This window comes from Heteronotia binoei, chromosome 3 (assembly GCF_032191835.1).
Source record: "Heteronotia binoei isolate CCM8104 ecotype False Entrance Well chromosome 3, APGP_CSIRO_Hbin_v1, whole genome shotgun sequence".
Lineage (NCBI taxonomy): Eukaryota > Metazoa > Chordata > Lepidosauria > Squamata > Gekkonidae > Heteronotia > Heteronotia binoei.
Window position 1 is genome coordinate 38,445,497 of NC_083225.1, and position 18,573 is coordinate 38,464,069.

The 18,573-nt window shown below is 45.4% G+C and overlaps 1 protein-coding gene across 1 annotated transcript in view; it reads left to right on the forward strand.

Moving 5' to 3' along the window:
- Positions 1–18,573, forward strand: part of RBM26 (RNA binding motif protein 26) — a 65,983-nt gene that overhangs the window by 24,206 nt on the left and 23,204 nt on the right. Inside the window, exons 8-12 of the mRNA XM_060233632.1 lie at positions 2,291–2,428; positions 3,920–4,060; positions 12,170–12,278; positions 15,164–15,323; positions 17,988–18,152. Coding sequence (XP_060089615.1) covers positions 2,291–2,428; positions 3,920–4,060; positions 12,170–12,278; positions 15,164–15,323; positions 17,988–18,152 — 713 coding nt within the window. The remainder of the gene's footprint in view (positions 1–2,290; positions 2,429–3,919; positions 4,061–12,169; positions 12,279–15,163; positions 15,324–17,987; positions 18,153–18,573) is intronic.

Sequence of the window (18,573 nt, forward strand, 5' to 3'; positions counted from 1 at the left end):
TATAATCTCCTTTATCTTCTTCCCCCACAGCAGACACCCTGTGAGGTGGGTGGGGCTGAGAGAGCTCTCGCAGAAGCTGTCCTTTAGAGGACAACTTCTGCAAGAGCTGTGGCTGACCCAAGGTCATTCCAGCCAGTGCAGGCGGAGGAGTGGGGAATCAAACCTGGTTCTCCCAGATAAAAGTCCGCGCACTTAACCACTACACCAAACTGGCTCTTCAGGTTGGATCCAGGAACTTCCCAGGTTGCAGTCCTCCATGTTTAAGAGAATAGTGTCTCCATCTAGGATAGAACAAAGTTTGAGTCCAATGGCACCTTTAAGATCAACAACATTGGACTCAAACTTCGTCCTGTTGCTTCAGACCAACTCAGCTACCCACCTGAATCCATCTAGGATGGGTTATCTGCCTGTTCCCTGAATTGAGCTTAACTGTATTGGCCTGCTGATGATTCCAGGCTAGAACTGGAAGAAGTGATAGGAAGCTGCCATCTTTGTTTCTCCCCCATCACTGTTCACCACATATTTCTTCTTGGATTGTACTGGAGTGCATTGGTTGGAACATGTGAGCTCCACCCTGAACCTGCCTACTTACTTGGAGCGTCCGGAATTTTTGACTCTGCCTGTGTAATCTGTGCAGATATATGCCTGCCTCAAAAAGAAAGATAGGTCAAATGAAAAAGAGCCTGATTTGTCCCCAGTCTTTTTTTAAAAAAATCATTAGAGTTTTGAGTAACCAGTACTTTCTAGTGTGCTTAATTTCTTTCAGCCACATGGAACATTACTATTGACAGTTTACTTTTGGACAATAACGTTGGCTGCTTTGTGTCACACATTTGCCAACTAAAGTGTGATTTAGCAAGAATGGGCTAAAATCTTTGGGAAGAATGTACTTAATCTAGAGGCGTGAATTTAGGGGTTGTTTCGCTTGCGTTGCGATGCTGAGTCTGTTGCTGAATGGGGAAGAATGCATCAGTAGGTTACTTTGTTGTGATCTGATGTTGAAGAACGAAATGCTTCACTTGTGATTAGAGACTTAATATGTGCAAATGCATGCAATTTGAATGTTGACAGGCTAACCTTAGATTCTAAACCCGTGTACATAGAAATGGAAAGCCTCGTGTTATCAAGTTTATAATACGGTCAGAGACCCATCCAAAAAAGAAAGAAAAATAAGTAACAAGTGGCATTAAAAAACCCAAGGTATACAATTCAATTTGGGCACAGTATAAAATATTATACATTTCAATTTCCATTTCTAATTATAGTACCAAGTAAATTGAAATATGTCATAGGCTTTTAAATATTTTTATCAATTAGTGATGGGATAGGGTGGGAAGAGAGAAACAGAAGGGGAAGGCACTGATAAGGCAAGGGGAAGAAAAAGTAAGGTAGAGAAGGATTGAAAGCCTAGAGATGGAATCTTCTGTTCCATGCTATCTTTTCAACTGTTTCGGAAGATGGGGTCCCCAACATAGCGCCTGCCAAACGCATTTAGAAAGTGGGAGGGTCAGATGAAAGTGTTGCCCAGCAAGGCATCTGACTGGCTGTGAAGCTTTTTAAAAAACGTCGTGGCAGCAGCTGCCACAACAACACAAGGCTCTTTACTGTGTGGCTGAAGGTAAGCCATGGCAGCAATTCTGTGGCTGCCTCCACCTCCTGTGGCAGCCATTTTGTGGCTGCGGCCACCACACGGTATCAGAACTCCAGATGTGCCCACAGGCTCAAAACATACTTATGATCCAGAACATACTTATGGACAAGATCTAACAGGATTATGCTCCCATCTTGCATGTGTGTTGGGCTACTTTGTCCTTAGTAATTCATTATGCTCCGTATGTTCCCCAGAGAGCACTGCGATCAAGCTCAAAAAATCTTCTCGAAATCCCTGGGCCAAAAGAAACCAAATTAAAAACTACCAGAGAACAGGCGTTCTCTACAAAGGCCCCCCAATGGTGGAATCAACTGCCGGAAGAGATGTGGGCCCTACGGGATCTTAACCAGTTCTGTAGGGCCTGCAAAACTGCCCTCTTCCAGCTAGCTTTTTAAGACGGAACTCCTGATAATATCAATAACACGGAGCCATCTTATACATAATTTGATTGTACCATAATGTCATACCGTTTTATTGGTTTTACTTTTTAAATTATTAATTATATTATATACTGTTTTATTGTATCATGGTTTTACCATGTCTTGTTAGCCGCCCTGAGCCTGCCTAGGCGGGGAGGGCGGGGTATAAATAAAAAGTATAAATAAATAAATAAATATAAATTATGTCTGTGTTGGACAGGACCACCACCTCCGCTTCCACCTTTACAGCCCTCTGGTATGGATGCTCCCCCAAATTCTGCAACCAGTTCAGTTCCTACAGTTGTAACAACGGGTATTCATCACCAGCCACCTCCTGCTCCACCCTCACTCTTTACAGGTGAGATACTGTGGCAATGAAATCTCTAGATTTTGTACCTGTACGGAATTTTGGGTGTAATACACGTTATCATACAGGTAAATTTTTGTTGGCAAGGGTCGTAGATTTTATAACATAACTGGTGGGGAACCTGTGAGATTTGCAAGGGGGGTGGGCTCCAAGGCTCCACCGCCTAACACTGGGCCCAGCAGCCAGTAGCTACTGCTGCTGCTGCTACGGCACTCAGTACCAAAATGGCTGCCAGCAGCCACTGCCACCAGGCTTGGTCCCGGAGTGGCTGCTGGAGTCTTCCTCTCCTGATCTCAGGTCCACATTGGCTGTTGGCATCCCCTGCTGCAGTTGGGCCTGTGAGAGTGAGCAGGGCTCCCGGGCTACGCTGCCACTGCTGGGTTCAGTGTGGCTCCTAGGCTATGCTGCCATCACTGGCAATGGGCGCAATGAGATTCCTGGTCTGTGCCATTGCTGGCCACAGCACAGCGGCCAGTTTTCTCTGATGAACTCCAGAGGTAGGCATGTGCAGAGAATGCTATTTTACTTTTGGGGGAATTAACACCCCCTCCTTGTGTATTTTTTTTTGCAGATTTTTCTGCAAACTACAAGGGTCACCCAAGTTTGCAGAAAAGACTGTTTGGGGGTAAGTGTGTCTCCAATCTACAGATTTAGGTATTCACAAATGGGGGCCACTCTTGGGAAAATAGATATAGGATAGCTTTTTAAAATGGCTGTTATTTTCACAATCAAGCCAGAATCATAGCTACCATGAAACTATTCCTGTGAGTCTAGTGTTGGATATGATTTGATGATCAGATATTATCTTATTAGTCTTCCCAGGGCAGACCTCTTTTTGAAACTTAGAAGTTCCAAACAGAGTTTCTGATCTAGAATAAGAACCAACTGTTGTGAAAACAACAACAGAAAACTATAGTGGGCAAATGCATACTTCTTACCAGGTGGTCTGTTGACCTGGTCCAGATTTTTCCACAGTGGAAAGAATATTTTGTGTGTGTGTGTATGGCTTTTTGTAGCAGGAACTCCTTTGTATATTAGGCCATACACCTCTGATTTAGTCAATCCTCGAAGAGCTTACAGTAGCCTCTGTACTAAGAGACCTGTAAGCTCTTGGAGGATTGGCTATATCAGGGGGATGTGGCCTAATATGCAAAGGAGTTCCTGCTACAAAAAAGCCCTGTGTGTGTGTGTGTGTATATATCAATTGGCTTGGCTTTATGAGTTGCATAGTTGTTCTATTTCCCTTGAAGCATATAAGCTACCTTGGGTTTGGGATTATTGTAACCATTTGTTCATTGTAGCCTAATTATTTATCTGTTTGTTTATTTATTATGTTCTATTTATAGCCCACCCTTTCCCAAATGGGTTCTGAGCAGGTAACAACAGTCAATAATAGAAGGTTAAAATCAGATCCACATAATAAAACAATGTAACAATATAACAATTATTATTAATCTTATTAGATTATTTGTTTTTTACCAGAGTCCTATGACACAGATGGCTATAATCCTGAAGCACCAAGTATAACCAGCACTTCAAGACCTATGTATAGACACAGAGTGCATGCCCAAAGACCAAATTTGATAGGACTTACATCAGGTGATATGGACCTGCCGCCAAGAGGTATAGTGAAAGACACCTTCATTGTGGCCTTGGACTTTGCTGCTTTTGAAACAAGAGCTATGTGTGGGGAAATTCCCACATTAGAAGAATGTTTTTAAACTTATTTGTTGTCATGTTGGTCAGCTGGGAACCAGGTTCTGTTGCCTAATTAGATTGCGTGGAAATTCCGTTAGAAAAATTACTGTTAGTCTTACCATCGTGTTCTGCTGATTCCTCCTTTGGCTCAACTCCAGCACAAGAGACTTTTCCTCCAGCAGGAGATCCTCTTGCACCAGAGGAAGTCTCCTTGCGTTGGAACAGCGTGCTGCGTTTAGCTGAGCCAGAGTGATAAGATACAGCCCACTGATGATGGTTCTCTTTCAGGAGAGGCACCTCCATTGCGGAACTGCACCCCACCCCACCTGAGGATGTTAAAACAAATAATAAAAGCCTGTAAATGTTTATGGACAGCTGCTGCAGATATTTATTTCAGAAGTCCTTCAAAGGTCTTAGCTAATGTTGTTATAGTAACAGTGGGATCTTTCAGTATGTTTGCATTGGTTATAACTGTTGATTATTCATGATCATTTTGCTAATCTTCTTCGTGGTCTCTGTGCAGTCCCACACATGGGTTTTCCTATCAGGACGAACCCTACCTCGGAGATTTTAAATAGCTAGCCTAGGCGTTATTTTTGGCGCGCACTCCCTCCCGCTCTGGGGAGCAGGCATCCACTGCGCATGCCTGTAGCGCGAGGGAGGCGCCCAACCCACTCAGTTTCTTTCCAACCGCCGCCCGGGATAGTCCTACCTCGTTGCGCTCCTCACTTACCTCAGATATCTAGCCTTCGTTTTCCTCAAGTTTCCTCTTATTTCATCCTTCGCTATTTCTTCATATTCTTATCTTCAAAAAAAAAAAAAAAAAAAAGATTTAGATAAATATCTTCCCCGCTTTTTCCTCAGACCTCCCTTCCCCCACCCCCACCCCCCCCCCGGGCGTATGGAAGGAAGGGACAGTAAAATAACTTTCAAAAGGTGCTCGCGCTGTAGGGCGAAAATCCCTACATCGGACGGGCATTCGCTTTGCTTGTTCTGTTTGGGAGAATCCCATAAAGTGGACGCCTGTGCGCACTGCCTTCAATTTTGCAAACAGGCGCGAAAAAACAGAGCCGCTAGACTCAGAAGCCACTTAATGGAGTCTGTGCTCCAGCCTGATATGTCGCAATCTTCGTCAGCAAGTAAGTCGCCTCCCCTACTGACTCCCCAAGGGGACGGCGCAAGGTCGGCAGCTTCAGTGGCCATTGCTCCCAGCAAGCATAAGTCCGGCGATGCCGCGAAAGCCGGCGACGGCGCGAGAACGTCAGAACAAACGGCCGCGGCGACTAAACCAAAGGGCGGGAAGCACACTAAGAAACATAAGCATTCCGACCCGAAGGGCCAGAAGGATTCGAGAAAACCGTCCGATCCGAAGGCTCCGCGGAAACCGACAGACCCGAAGGACCCGAAGATTCCGAAGGACTCGAGAAAATCCTCCGAACAACAGAATGAGCCTGAGACGCAATGCGAGCCTTCCACTCCCGGATCCGACACCCAGGAAGTGACCACCCCGGCTACGGAGTCGCCGCACCAGCAGACGGAAGAAGTTATTCCCATTCCGTCCCGATCCCCTTCCCCGCATGGATCCATGCTAGACCCTGCGCTGGAGCCGATTCGAGACCCGCAACAGTGGACTCGACACCACATCAATCCTAGATCGTTCCGCGATATGTCGAATCCCATCCAGTACAAACATGATGCTTACAGGTACTTCGATGCGCATCGGTTCCCAGCCAGGTCTCCCAGCATGGAGAGATATAGGTATCATCATGCGCGTTTCCCGGAGAGATCCCCTAGTAGAGGGAGGGACCGCCATCGCTACAACCCGAGATCTCGGTCCCCATCCATGTCCCCGAGGCGACGCCATTATGCTTCTAGGTCTCCTTCCATCGAATCCCATGCATGCTGCGGATACCATCATTCTCGGTACCGAACCGATTATCACATGAACCCATCCAAGGAAGCGACTCCTGTCCAACGGAGCAAGCAACCACCGAGACAGCCGTCTCCGACTCCTTCCACTTCGACTTCTAAACCTAGGGGTGCGATTCCAGTGGAACCCAAAAGCACGACTCCAACCAGACCGGACCTACCTGAACCCGAACCTGACTCTGATGCTGAATCCGAAGCTCAATCATCGGATTCGATACAGTCCATGTCCCCTGGGTCCCCTGCTTCAGATATCGCCAAGCCCGCGGATTTGTCACCTTCCGAAGGGGCAAAGACATACCTGGACTTGATTGCCAATATGGCCTCTGCACTTAACGTAACTCTTACTTCGGATGCACCCAAGGTGACAGACGTGGTGCACGACCTGGTGCACTCAGATTTACCTGCTGGTTCCTTTCTGCCGATGCTGCCGGTACACCTAGAAGCCATCAAAGAAGCTTGGGACAACCCAGCCTCCATTCCCCCGACTTCAAAACGAATCGAATCCCTTTATAGGATCCAAGCACCGGATTCGAAATTTTTATTTAGCCATCCAGCACCGAATTCTCTGATAGTGCATTCATCTTCTAAAACCAAACAGACCCGCCACCCGGTACCCCCTGAGAAGGAAGGCAGGAAGTTAGATACTCTTGGAAGGAAAATGTATTCAATCTCGACGGCAACTGCCAAGATCAACAATTACCTAGCATACTTCGCCGCGTATTCCCACAATATCTCCTCCCAACTGAATACGCTAGTCTCTGCCCTGCCTGAGCCCTCCCAGAAACAAGCCTGCAAGCTACTTCAGGAGCTCAACAGGATTTCAAAGCAACAGATAAACACCATCCGTCACTCTGTGGGGTGCACTTCCAAGGCGATGGCCGCCTCCATTGCCCTAAGACGACATGCTTGGCTTCGATCCTCTTCGTTGCAGCCTGATCTAAAATTCAAGATAGAAGACCTTCCCTTCGATGGCCAAGGTCTCTTTAATGCCACAACGGACGATATACTGTCCACCGTGGACGACAGCCGCAAACGAGCGAAAAGATTGGGGGTAGCCCAACAGCAGCAACAACAACAGAGCTATAAGCCCAGATCATGGAAACCAACCCCCTTCAAACGTTCCAGATCCCCTCGACAATCTGAATACTGGAAACGTAAAGCTCCTCCTCCAAAGCAATCCTTTAACCAGAGACAGCAGAGACCACAACCACCTAAAAAGGCTGCATCTTCATCGAAGCAGTCTCTTTGACTTTCTACCTCTACCACTTCAGCACGTCTCCAGGCTTCTTCCATTTCTCGACAATTGGCAACAAATAACCACAGACAAATGGGTTCTGAACATTATTTTGAGGGGCTACTCCATAGAGTTCCAAGCACCACCAAAAAGACATCATTTTGTTTCCACTCCCCCATCACCTTCCCTTCAGGAAGAAATAGACACCTTAACAGCCAAAGCGGCTATAGAGCCTGTCCCAGTCCAGTATCATCGGACAGGTTTTTATTCCAGGTACTTTCTAGTCCCGAAAAGGGATGGGGGACAGCGCCCGATTCTGGATCTAAGAGCCCTAAACAAATTCATCCGCCACAGAAAATTCAGAATGATCACCTTACAATCGATTCTGCCATTAATCCCCAGAAACTCCTGGATGGCACTGGTAGATTTACAGGACGCATACTTCCACCTGACAATACACCAATGCCACAGGAAGTTTCTGCGTTTCGCCGTTGGCACCAACCACTACCAGTTCCGAGCTCTGCCCTTCGGACTTTCCACGGCACCACGGACATTCACAAAATGTATGGCGGTTATTGCAGCGTACCTCAGGCAACGCGGCGTTGCAACCTACCCATACATAGACGATTGGCTCCTTGTGGGAGCTTCAAGGACACAGTTGATGAAGGACATTTCCATCACACTTGCGCTCCTAGCAAACCTGGGCCTCCAGGTCAATCATCAAAAGTCACACCTTACCCCAACTCAAGACATTCAGTTTATTGGGGCTCGTTTGTGCACCACGGACCACAAGGCGTATCTTCCTGTGGACAGGATATCCTCCATTCAGACGCTGGCCACACAAATAATGCAACAACCCAAGCAAGCGGCCTTCAACATTCAGCGCATGTTAGGACTTATGGCAGCCACAACGGCAGTTCTGACACACGCAAGACTACGCATGCGAACCCTACAAATCTGGTTCGTCCGCGCGTTTCGACCCCAACACCAATCTCAAGGAACGGTCCTCACTGTTCCGAGCCACATCCTCCCTTCGCTCGAATGGTGGACAGTTCGAGCTCACCTGCTTGCGGGAATGCCCTTTTTACGGCCAAGTCCATCAGCAGTGGTTACAACAGACGCCTCGAGATGGGGCTGGGGAGCTCATCTCGACGTACTCACGGTCCAGGGGCAATGGACACCGTACGAACAGTCGCTCCACATCAATTGCTTAGAGCTTCTAGCCGTTCACAGAGCGTTAAAATCGTTCCTTCCATCTCTTCAAGGCCTACACGTACAGATCGCCTCAGACAATGTGGCGACGGTTTTTTATATAAACAGGCAAGGAGGGACAGCATCCACCCGCCTTTGCAAAAGAGCAATGCACCTGTGGCATTGGAGTATTGCCCATCAGATCCACCTCACTGCGGTACATCTTCCTGGCATACAGAATGTTCAAGCGGACAGACTGAGCAGATATTCCATCAACGACCACGAGTGGTCACTCCACCGGTCATACCTTCTGCCAGTATTCCGGAAATTCGGAACTCCGTCAATAGATGCGTTTGCTGCACCAGAAAATGCACAGTGTGCGATCTTTTTTATGAGAGGTCCGCCCTCACAACAGTCTGCAGGGGATGCCTTCATACAGACGTGGACCGGTCCACTACACTTCCTCTTCCCTCCCTTTCCGTTAATAACACGGTGCATACAGAAAATTCAACTGGACAACACAGATTGCATTCTCGTGACGCCATGGTGGCCACGTCAGCCATGGTTCACAACCCTTCTCCTCCTGTCAGAAAGCACTTACCATCACTTCCCTCTGGCACACAACCTCCTGTCCCAACAGAACGGCAGGGTTCTGCACCACGACCCGAACAGACTTCGCCTGACGGCCTGGAGGATATGTTCTCAGACTTTCCTGAAGGAGTAAGACACGTTCTCCTTAATGCAAGGAAACCGTCAACAAGGAAGTCATATTCCATGAAATGGAAAAGGTTTTCCATCTACGCTACCAAGCATAATTTCAGACCCTCCTCGGCTTCCATGCCTCAAATCTTAGCATATACACTGCATTTGTCAGAAAAGGGCCTTACGTACTCCTCTCTGAAGGTGCACCTGGCAGCAATCTCAGCTTTTCACCCGCATGTACAGGGTCGAACTGTTTTCTCACACCCTGCTGCGAAATCCTTCTTAAAGGGAATCTTACATTTGCACCCACCACTACGGCAAATGTATCCTAGCTGGAGTTTGTCACTAGTGCTTAGCCAACTAGTAAAACCGCCTTTTGAACCTATGGCTACGATACCACTTCACCTCCTCTCATGGAAAACGGCTCTTTTAGTTGCACTCACCTCTGCTAAAAGAGCAAGTGATCTCTGCGCGTTCAGAGCGGACTCGCCTTACACCATGTTTCACCATGATAAGGTGGTGTTACGGCCAGATCCCGCTTTCTTACCGAAGGTGGTCTCCGCATTCCATCTGCATAGAACCACTACCTTACCTGCCTTTTTCCAACGGCCTACGGATAAGGGCCAAGAAGCTCTACACTGTCTAGACGTGAGAAGGGCACTCGCCTACTATATAGATCGAACTGCGTCGTTCCGCACAGACTCCAGACTTTTCGTGGCCTACGGCCGCCGTCATAAGGGAAAAAAGATATCTACGCAGAGACTATCAAAGTGGTTGGTTGCTGCTATAGAGCTGTGCTACAAGCTCGCGAAGCAACCAGTTCCATCTGCCATAAGAGCTCATTCTACAAGAGCTTTGTCAACGTCATCTGCCCTTGCCAGGGGTGTATCCATGGAGGACATTTGCGCTGCTGCCGCTTGGTCTTCCTCCTCGACCTTCGCCACGCACTACGCTTTGGACGTTCGTGCTAGGCGGGATGCATCTTTTGGACAGGCAGTTCTTCGCTCCATCTTTGACTAAGAAGCTGGTCCGGGCTTGGTGAGTAGTTACTTACCTTATAGCCTATAATGTGCTGCCTATGTTGCACTAACCTTTGCACTATTTTTTCCTCCAACTCTAGTGCCAGCACCCACCGCCTTGCAGATCAGCTTATCAGTCACCCATGTGTGGGACTGCACAGAGACCACGAAGAAGATAAACAGGTTACTCACCTGTAATTGATGATCTTCGAGTGGTCATCTGTGCAGTCACACACGCCCGCCCAGCCGTCCCCGCTGCTGGCTACTTGTCTTATATATCCGCGCTCCTATTATGTCAGCGGCGGGGAAAGAAACTGAGTGGGTTGGGCGCCTCCCTCGCGCTACAGGCATGCGCAGTGGATGCCTGCTCCCCAGAGCGGGAGGGAGTGCGCGCCAAAAATAACGCCTAGGCTAGCTATTTAAAATCTCCGAGGTAGGGTTCGTCCTGATAGGAAAACCCATGTGTGTGACTGCACAGATGACCACTCGAAGATCATCAATTACAGGTGAGTAACCTGTTTTTTCCACATTTTGCTAATTTCCACATTGCCATGGGAGTTCTTTTAGTACTGAAAGGCAGGGTTAAAAAAAAAAACTTCTAATGCATGTATAAAGAAAATATGCCTTGGGTGCACAATAGCTTTTTACGGATGCACGAAAGTACTTTGTAGTCACAGAGTGCTGAGCATATCCTCTTCAGGAACAGAGAAAATTAACTAATAAAAACCCTTCTCTTTTGGCCTTGTGTTTCCTTCTGTGGTGGCTGATGCTAGACTGGTGTCACCTTTTGCTTTAATATTATTCTGTCTCATTCTGGAAGGGGATAAAGGGTCAACAGTGCTTAAGGATCACCCTGAGGTTACCTTTTCAGGGTGCTCCTAGGTTGGGTTTTGAAGGCCTCAGTTAAGTCTTCCTTTGGCATTTCCTGCACGGAGAGTATCTCCATTATTTCATTACAAAAACATCTACAGTGTTATGGGGTGTATGTGACATTGGTTATAAAGAGACAGTCAGACCACCAGAATGGTCCCTCATTCTGGTGGAGATCTTCCACTACAGTAGATCTTCACTACCAGCATCCTTTTGTAAACAGGCTGCCGCTTAAGTAATCAGTTTCGTGTAGTGGTTAAGTACATGAACTCTTATCTGGGAGAACCGGGTTTGATTCCCCACTCCTCCACTTGCACCTGCTGGAATGGCCTTGGGTCAGCCATAGCTTTCGCAGAGTTGTTCTTGAAAGGTCAGCTTCTGTGAGAGCTCTCTTGGGCCCACCTACCTCACAGGATGTTTGTTGTGGGGGAGGAAGATAAAGGCGATTGTGAGCCACTCTGAGATTCAGAGTGAAGGGCGGCATAGAAATCCAGTGTCTTCTTCATCTTCTCCTATAGAGCTGCTGCTTGCCTGTTGTATTTGGTTGTGTTGTGATATTGTAAGCATTTGATCATTCTGGATCCACACACAGTATTTCAGTGACAATTTGATATGTTGTATAGAGCTCTTAAACTTCAGGATGTTGCAGAGATTCCTGTAAAATTTTGAATGTGGCATCTGCATTGAGGCGTCTGTGACACACACAGTCTTCCCCCAACCTTTGTTTATTTCCCCCCTGAAAAAATATTGGAAAATATCAAAGGAATCCCTCTCAGGCTTCAAGTCATAAGCCATCTGCTAAATATCTAGAGTTGAAAAAGAAATATTGCTTTCTGGGCAATGTATTCTGCAGTTTCCCTGTGGGGTTTCTCACACTTCTTTTTGAAGCATCTGGTTTTGGTAGCCGTTGGAGACCGATGCTGAACCGAAGGGACCTTGGGTTTGAAGGCATGCAGCACGTAGCGTGTTCCAAAAAATGCAATAAGTCAGCTGATGGTAATAAGGAGAGAAACTTGTACTATAAAATGCACAGACAAACATCTTTTAAAAATTAATCAGGACACTTTTTTTTCCCTTTCACACACACAGAAAAGCCTCCTAATAAAAGCAGCATGAGGATAGTGGTAGATTCTGAGTCCCGAAAAAGAACGATTGGGGCAGGGGAAGGAGTTCCAGCAAAGAAGCATTGGTTTGACAAGTGAGTAGTTGCTGTTAACTGTATAATAATGCATTAGCTGTGTTAATGCACTTGAAAAAATTGGTTGCTCCTCCTGTTCTCAAGCCTTCTGTGTAATGCAGGCTTTTCCAATTAAAGTCTCTTCTGTTGGGGGGGGGGCATTCCCTTACCTTCCCCACGACATCCACAGTGGAGAGCATATCTTCTCCACAGGTTGCTTAATCCATTCTGGTATCCTGAAGGGGCACCATAATAGTCAATGTTTTCTGTGTTTACAGAATAGGCTGATAGGTTGCCCTACCACTACTTGCTACCCTTTGAGGTGGAGGCATGGCATGCTTTCATACATCACCTTTATTCATAAGAAAGTATTAATAATTTTCATTGTAGGGCCATTGTAGGAGTTTGATTACAGCACAAAGCTGGTAGTAAATTAGCATGCAAAATCCCTGGCTTGTCTTTATGAGGTAACCAAGCTACATTAACATTTAAAATACTAATCATGGAGTCATGAATTAAGGATGCTTATGATTTGTGGTAGAAAAACCTAGGCATGTCTACAGAAATGCATACTTTGAAAATGAGAAAATGGAATAGATCAAAGCTGTAACCTATTATATAATCTATAACCTCGCCCTCTTCTCTCCCTTAGACACAGGATTCCCCCCCCCCCCCATTTTGCTCTTGCTTTCTGACTGAGCAGCTCCTTTATTTTCTTCTTTACTCAAGATCTTTGGCTATCCCACCATGTCGCGTTATTATATTGTTTGCTGGCTCAGCCAAGGAACTTGAAGGAAGAGGCAAGGTCGCCTTCTTAACTTAAAACTTCTGAAATGGCATAATAAAAGGCTTCATAAATAAACAAAATATTTCATTCATCGTAGAGAGGGAAAGGTCAAGTGAAATCAGGGATAAAGTGTCTGAGGTAAATCAGTGAGAACTCTGAGGTAACTTAATATTTTCACAAACTACAGTTCATATGTTTCCAGGACATGAGACTTTTAAAGCTTTACACAGAGTCTTAGAAGAAGAGAGGCTTTGGTTTCAGTGTTTCCTAAACACTCCAATTCACTTTCTTGAGTTTAACTGACTCTTCAGATTTCAGAGGGCAGGGATATACTACCAAGCACCCATATTCCTTCTTTCTTCCGAGCACATCAGGTATCATTCCACTCTTTCAACTGAGCAAGGAATCTCTTTAAAAGATATACTCTTTTCTTGGCCTGAATGGAAGTCTTCACTGATCCGCCCACTCCCCCTTGCTAACCTTCCCAGCCCTCAGTCAGTATGAAACTGTTTTCAGTGAGAGCTAAACTCTACTCAGTCAGAGTTAAACTTACCGTAGTCAGGGCTAAACTCAAAATGAGTTCTCTCCAGCAGTCCTCAAGGCTCTCTGACTCTGTGAGGTATTAACCCTTCAAAGTCCATTAGGTGTTTATACAGCATGTACAAACTTTTACATTGCAGTCCATCACAGGGTGCATGTTTTGTATCTGAATTCACAGATGAAATTTTCATTCGAAATTTCAGTAAGTTTCTTACACTCAGATGATTCAAGAGCTGTTTAAAGAGATTTTATCTCTCATTTTTTAGTATCTTGACGAGATTTCATGGCAAGTCTAAACTTAATTTTAAAGAAAAGTGAGTTCTCTCTTCTGCTAATAGGCATGCTTGGAACTCCAGTTGATGCATGGTGCCCCCCTCCCCCCCGGTGTGCATACTTGTTATTTCAAGTAACCCTCTTGACTAACAGGGTCTAATAGGTCCCTTGGTGTTTCTCTCTCTCTCTCTCTCTCACTCACACACACACACATTTAAACATTAAGGAAAATATCAGTATACTTTTTGGGTACAAGTGACCTTCATTGGAATTATTGAGAAAGTGAAAGCGCTTCACACAAAAACCTTTGGAAGTGTATTGGAACCATTCACATTGCAGAGTTCTTTCTTTTGGCATTGTGGAAAAAAACACTGGAATAGCATGGGATCAGTTATACCCCTCTGGAAATCTTCAGTTACCAACTTATTATTTTAGTTCATCTTTATTCCTTACATAGGAATTAGCATTTTCATAGTATGATGCTTCAATTAAAAACAAACAAACAAAATTATGTTGGGGGGGAAATCTTGTTTTGTCAGAAGTTTTTTGCTACAGCTAATTCTCTATTCCTTGCAAGCCAAGGTAGGATAATTTCTGGGTATTTCTGGAATTTAGCTGCTGGTAAGGTAAATTTTATTTTGTAGCCCAGTTATGTACATTTGTAGAGGTGGACTGAGAGAAAACATTTTAGACATCCAGTATTAACACACAGTTTCATTGTTTGGCTGTAGCTGGCAGTGGTAAGACCACTTAAATTTTGTTCTTCAGCTGTTTTTATGCTGTCACAGTTTTAATCATAGAATTTTTAAAGGTGGGATTCAGTTTTGAACATTATTATGATCCAAAAGGGGGTGTCAGTTCCACCTCAAGAGTGTTATCTTTGGGATTAACTATTTACATGGTGGGGTGCTGCTCAACCCCAATAGTTTTGTGTTGAAATCATATTTCTTTAACAAACAGTAAAGGTTATTTTTTATGTTCAACTGGAGCTGCGTGCAGTTTTTAAAAGGGGGGGGGGTGTCGCTTAGAAGAATGTCTTTGTTTGCATGGATGTTGCGTGGTCCTCTCACATATACCCCACAGCTATTGAGGTATTTTTGTTGGCATTAACTGACAAGTTGGTTATTGCTCTTGGTTTTATTTGGTATGACTGTTTATGGTGCTCCCTCTCTGACCCAGCTCTGAGAATATTTATTAAAATTAGTTCCATACTTGTTCCTTTATACCAGAAATTAGCCATTGCTTTGTAAGCTAATGTACAAACTCTTTGTCGCTCAAAGACAATCAGCTCATCATTCTGTTGCAGGCAAAACTTTAACAGAACAAACAGCCCAGCTTTCCAGAAGAAGGTGCAGTTTGGGAATGAAAATACCAAACTTGAATTGAGGAGAGTTCCTCCAGAACTTAACAACATCAGCAAACTCAATGAGCACTTCAGCAAATTTGGAAACTTAGTAAATTTGCAGGTAGGAGATGCCTCTGACTACTTCTCAAAATTAATATTGCTTCTCCAGTGAGAACTTGGAGTATGAGAGTGGTTTATAATAAGCAAGATGCACAGCTTTCAGAGTTACTCCGTTTTCATTGTTACTGCAGTCTTCTCCTCTTGATACTTGTTCTTATTTACATTTTTCCTTTGTAAAGCTCCCTAGCTACTTCTTCCCTTGCCCCATTGCTACCTCTGTCTCCTTAGCTGGGACCTCTGTTGCCTCCTTTCGGAGTGAAGAGGTTTGTAATCCTGCAGGTGTGTGTGGGTAGAGGAAGAAGTATTCATATCTCAATATGAACAGATATGTTTATATAGACATGGCCTTTTCATCCCAATTGGGGAAGCAGTAGACCATTAAACCTGTTTGTTGAACGGTTGTTTTTTCAAAAAGCATCCCCTCTTCCCCTTCACAGTTGCATGGTAGATAATGGTGGGGTGGGAGGAGAAGGACATTGATTTCTCTGCTCTGGTTAGACCTCACCTAGAGTATTGTGTTCAGTTTTGGGCACCACAATTTACGAAGGATATAGACAAACTGGAACATGTCCAAAGGTGGGCAACGAAGATGGTGAGGGTTGTGGAGACTAAGTCCTATGAGGAAAGGAACTGAGTGTGTTTAGCCTGGAAAGGAGAAGACTAAGAAGTGATATGATCACCATCTTCAAGTACTTGAAGGGCTATCATAGAGGATGGTGCAGAATTGGTTGTTATAGATTTTCCGGGCTGTGTGATCGTGGTCTTGGCATTGTGAGACCTGATGTTTTGCCAGCAACTGTGACTGGCATCCTCAGAGGTGGAACCCAGAAAACTGGAGTTCTCTTTGGGTCAAATTGAGAAGACGTTGGTAGGCAGGTAACTTATATCTACTCAGACAGGTGAGGTAGGGCTGAGTCATTATCTTGTGGGTGCTTCCTGGACTGGAGGAGCTTATCTGAGGGGACAACATATGGTGCAGAATTGTTTTCTGTTGCCTCAGAAGGTCAGACCAGAACCAGTGGGTTGAAATTAAATCAAAAAGAGTTTCCGGCTAAACATTAGGCAAAACTTCCTGACAGAGCTTTTCCTCAGTGCAGCAGGCTTCCTCGGGAGGTAGTGGGCTCTCCTTTCTTGGAGGTTTTTAAACAGAGGCTGTATGGCCATCTGACAGCAATGCTGATTCTGTGAATTAGGCAGATCATGCAAAGGAAGATGGGAAGGGTTGCATCAGTGCTTAGTTCTTGTGGCCCATTCTTACACTCCAAGGGAATGTTGATTGACACTTTGTGATCAGTCCACAGTTTTTCCCCAGGCCAGATTGGCAAAGGATCCTGGAGGTTTTTGGCATTTTCTGAGCATAGAGCAGGGATCACTGGGGATGTATGTGTGTATTGTGTGTGTGGGGGGGAGGTATTTGTGAAATTCCTGCAGTGTGCAGGGCGTTGGACTAGGTAACCCTGGAGGTCCCCTCCAACTCTTAAGTATCATTCTGTCTTCTGAACTGGTGTTCTGAATGGAGTATGCCTAGCCATCCTTTTCTCAGTTTCCTTTATTTCTGGTTCCCTCTCCCCCAACTCCTTAAAGTGGGGCAGATAATCCCGGCTTCATATATACACTGATGGGATCTGAGCTGGCAGCAACACACCAAGAAAGGGACCTTGGGGGATGAGTAGTACACAGCTTGATGAAAATGTTGACCCGGCATGCAGCTGCTGTGAAAAAGACAAATTCCAAGCTGACCATAATTAGAAAAGGAATAGAGACTTGAACTGCCACTATCATATTAAACAAATTTGTGGTTAGACCACAGCTGGAATGTTGTGTATGGTTCTGATCACCACACTTGAAAATGGATTTTGTAGAGCTTTAAAAGGTATGGGAAAGAGTAACCAGCATGAACAGCTGCCTATGAGGATCAGTTACAAACACTTAGGACTGTTTAGTCTAGGAAAAAGGTAAGGAAATACGATAGACATTATTCACGGCATGGACAGAACAGAGTGGACAGGGAGAAACTCTTCTTCCTCTCCCATAGTACTAGAATCCGGGGTCATCCACTGAAGCTGAAGGGTGGGAGACCTGATGTTTCGCCAGCAACAAGAGTGGGAGGTTCAGGACACTCAAAGGAAATATTTCTTCACACAGTATAGAGTTACTTTGTGGAATTCACTGCCACAGGTTGGGTGTCATGGTTGGCAACCTGGAAGCCTTTAAAAGGAGAGTGGACAGATTCTTGGATGACTGGACTGTCGATGGCTACAAATCATGATGGATATCTACTTCCCTCAGTCTGAGAGGTTGTACACCTCTTTAAGTCAGTTGCCAGGATGATGATGTTTGCAGGCTTCTTAGAGATAGATAGTTGGCCACTGTGTGAGTGGAATGTTGCCCTTGATGGCTCTTTGGTTTGACCCAGCCTGGCTCTTCTTAAGTTCATAAGCTTCACGGAGCAGGAATCATATTTCTTCAATGTCTTGCTCTTTGGAGCTAAACAACTATGTGGAAGTCTGGATTTCACAATGCAGCTTCTCCGGGGCACGAAGCACCTCGATGCTACTGGCTATTTGTCGTTAGCTGGTGTTCTCTTATTTACGTTATATAGTGGAACCCTTCCCAGGAGCAATTGCTAGGCTTGTGAAAGTTTTTTTTTTCTTGAACTTTTAAGGTTGCCTACCAGGGAGATCCAGAAGGTGCTCTCATTCAGTTTGCCACCCACGAAGAAGCGAAGAAAGCGATATCGAGCACAGAAGCGATACTGAATAATCGGTTTATTAAAGTCTACTGGCACAGAGAGGGCAGTGCTCCACCAATTCCAACTGCAGTGCAGAAGGTAAAGCAGTAGAACTCTGGTTCATTTTAATGTTCTGTTCCGTTTCCCAGCTTTTTAAAGCATTTAGAAGTTACTAGAAGATGGAAAGGAAAGGTCCCCTGTGCAAGCACCAGTCGTTTCCGACTCTGGGGTGACATTGCTTTCACAACGTTTTCATGGCAGACTTTTTATGGAGTGGTTTGCCATTGCCTTCCCCAGTCATCTACACTTTCCCCCCAGCAAGCTGGGTACTCATTTTACCTACCTCGGAAGGCTTGAAGGTTGAGTCAACCTTGAACCGGCTACCTGAACCAGTTTTCACAGGGATCGAACTCAGGTCATGAGCAGAGGGCTCCGACTGCAGTACTGCAGCTTTACCACTCTGCATCATGGGGCTCTGTAGAAGATGAGCAGAATGTTTTTCTTTTGCCCTGCACTGATC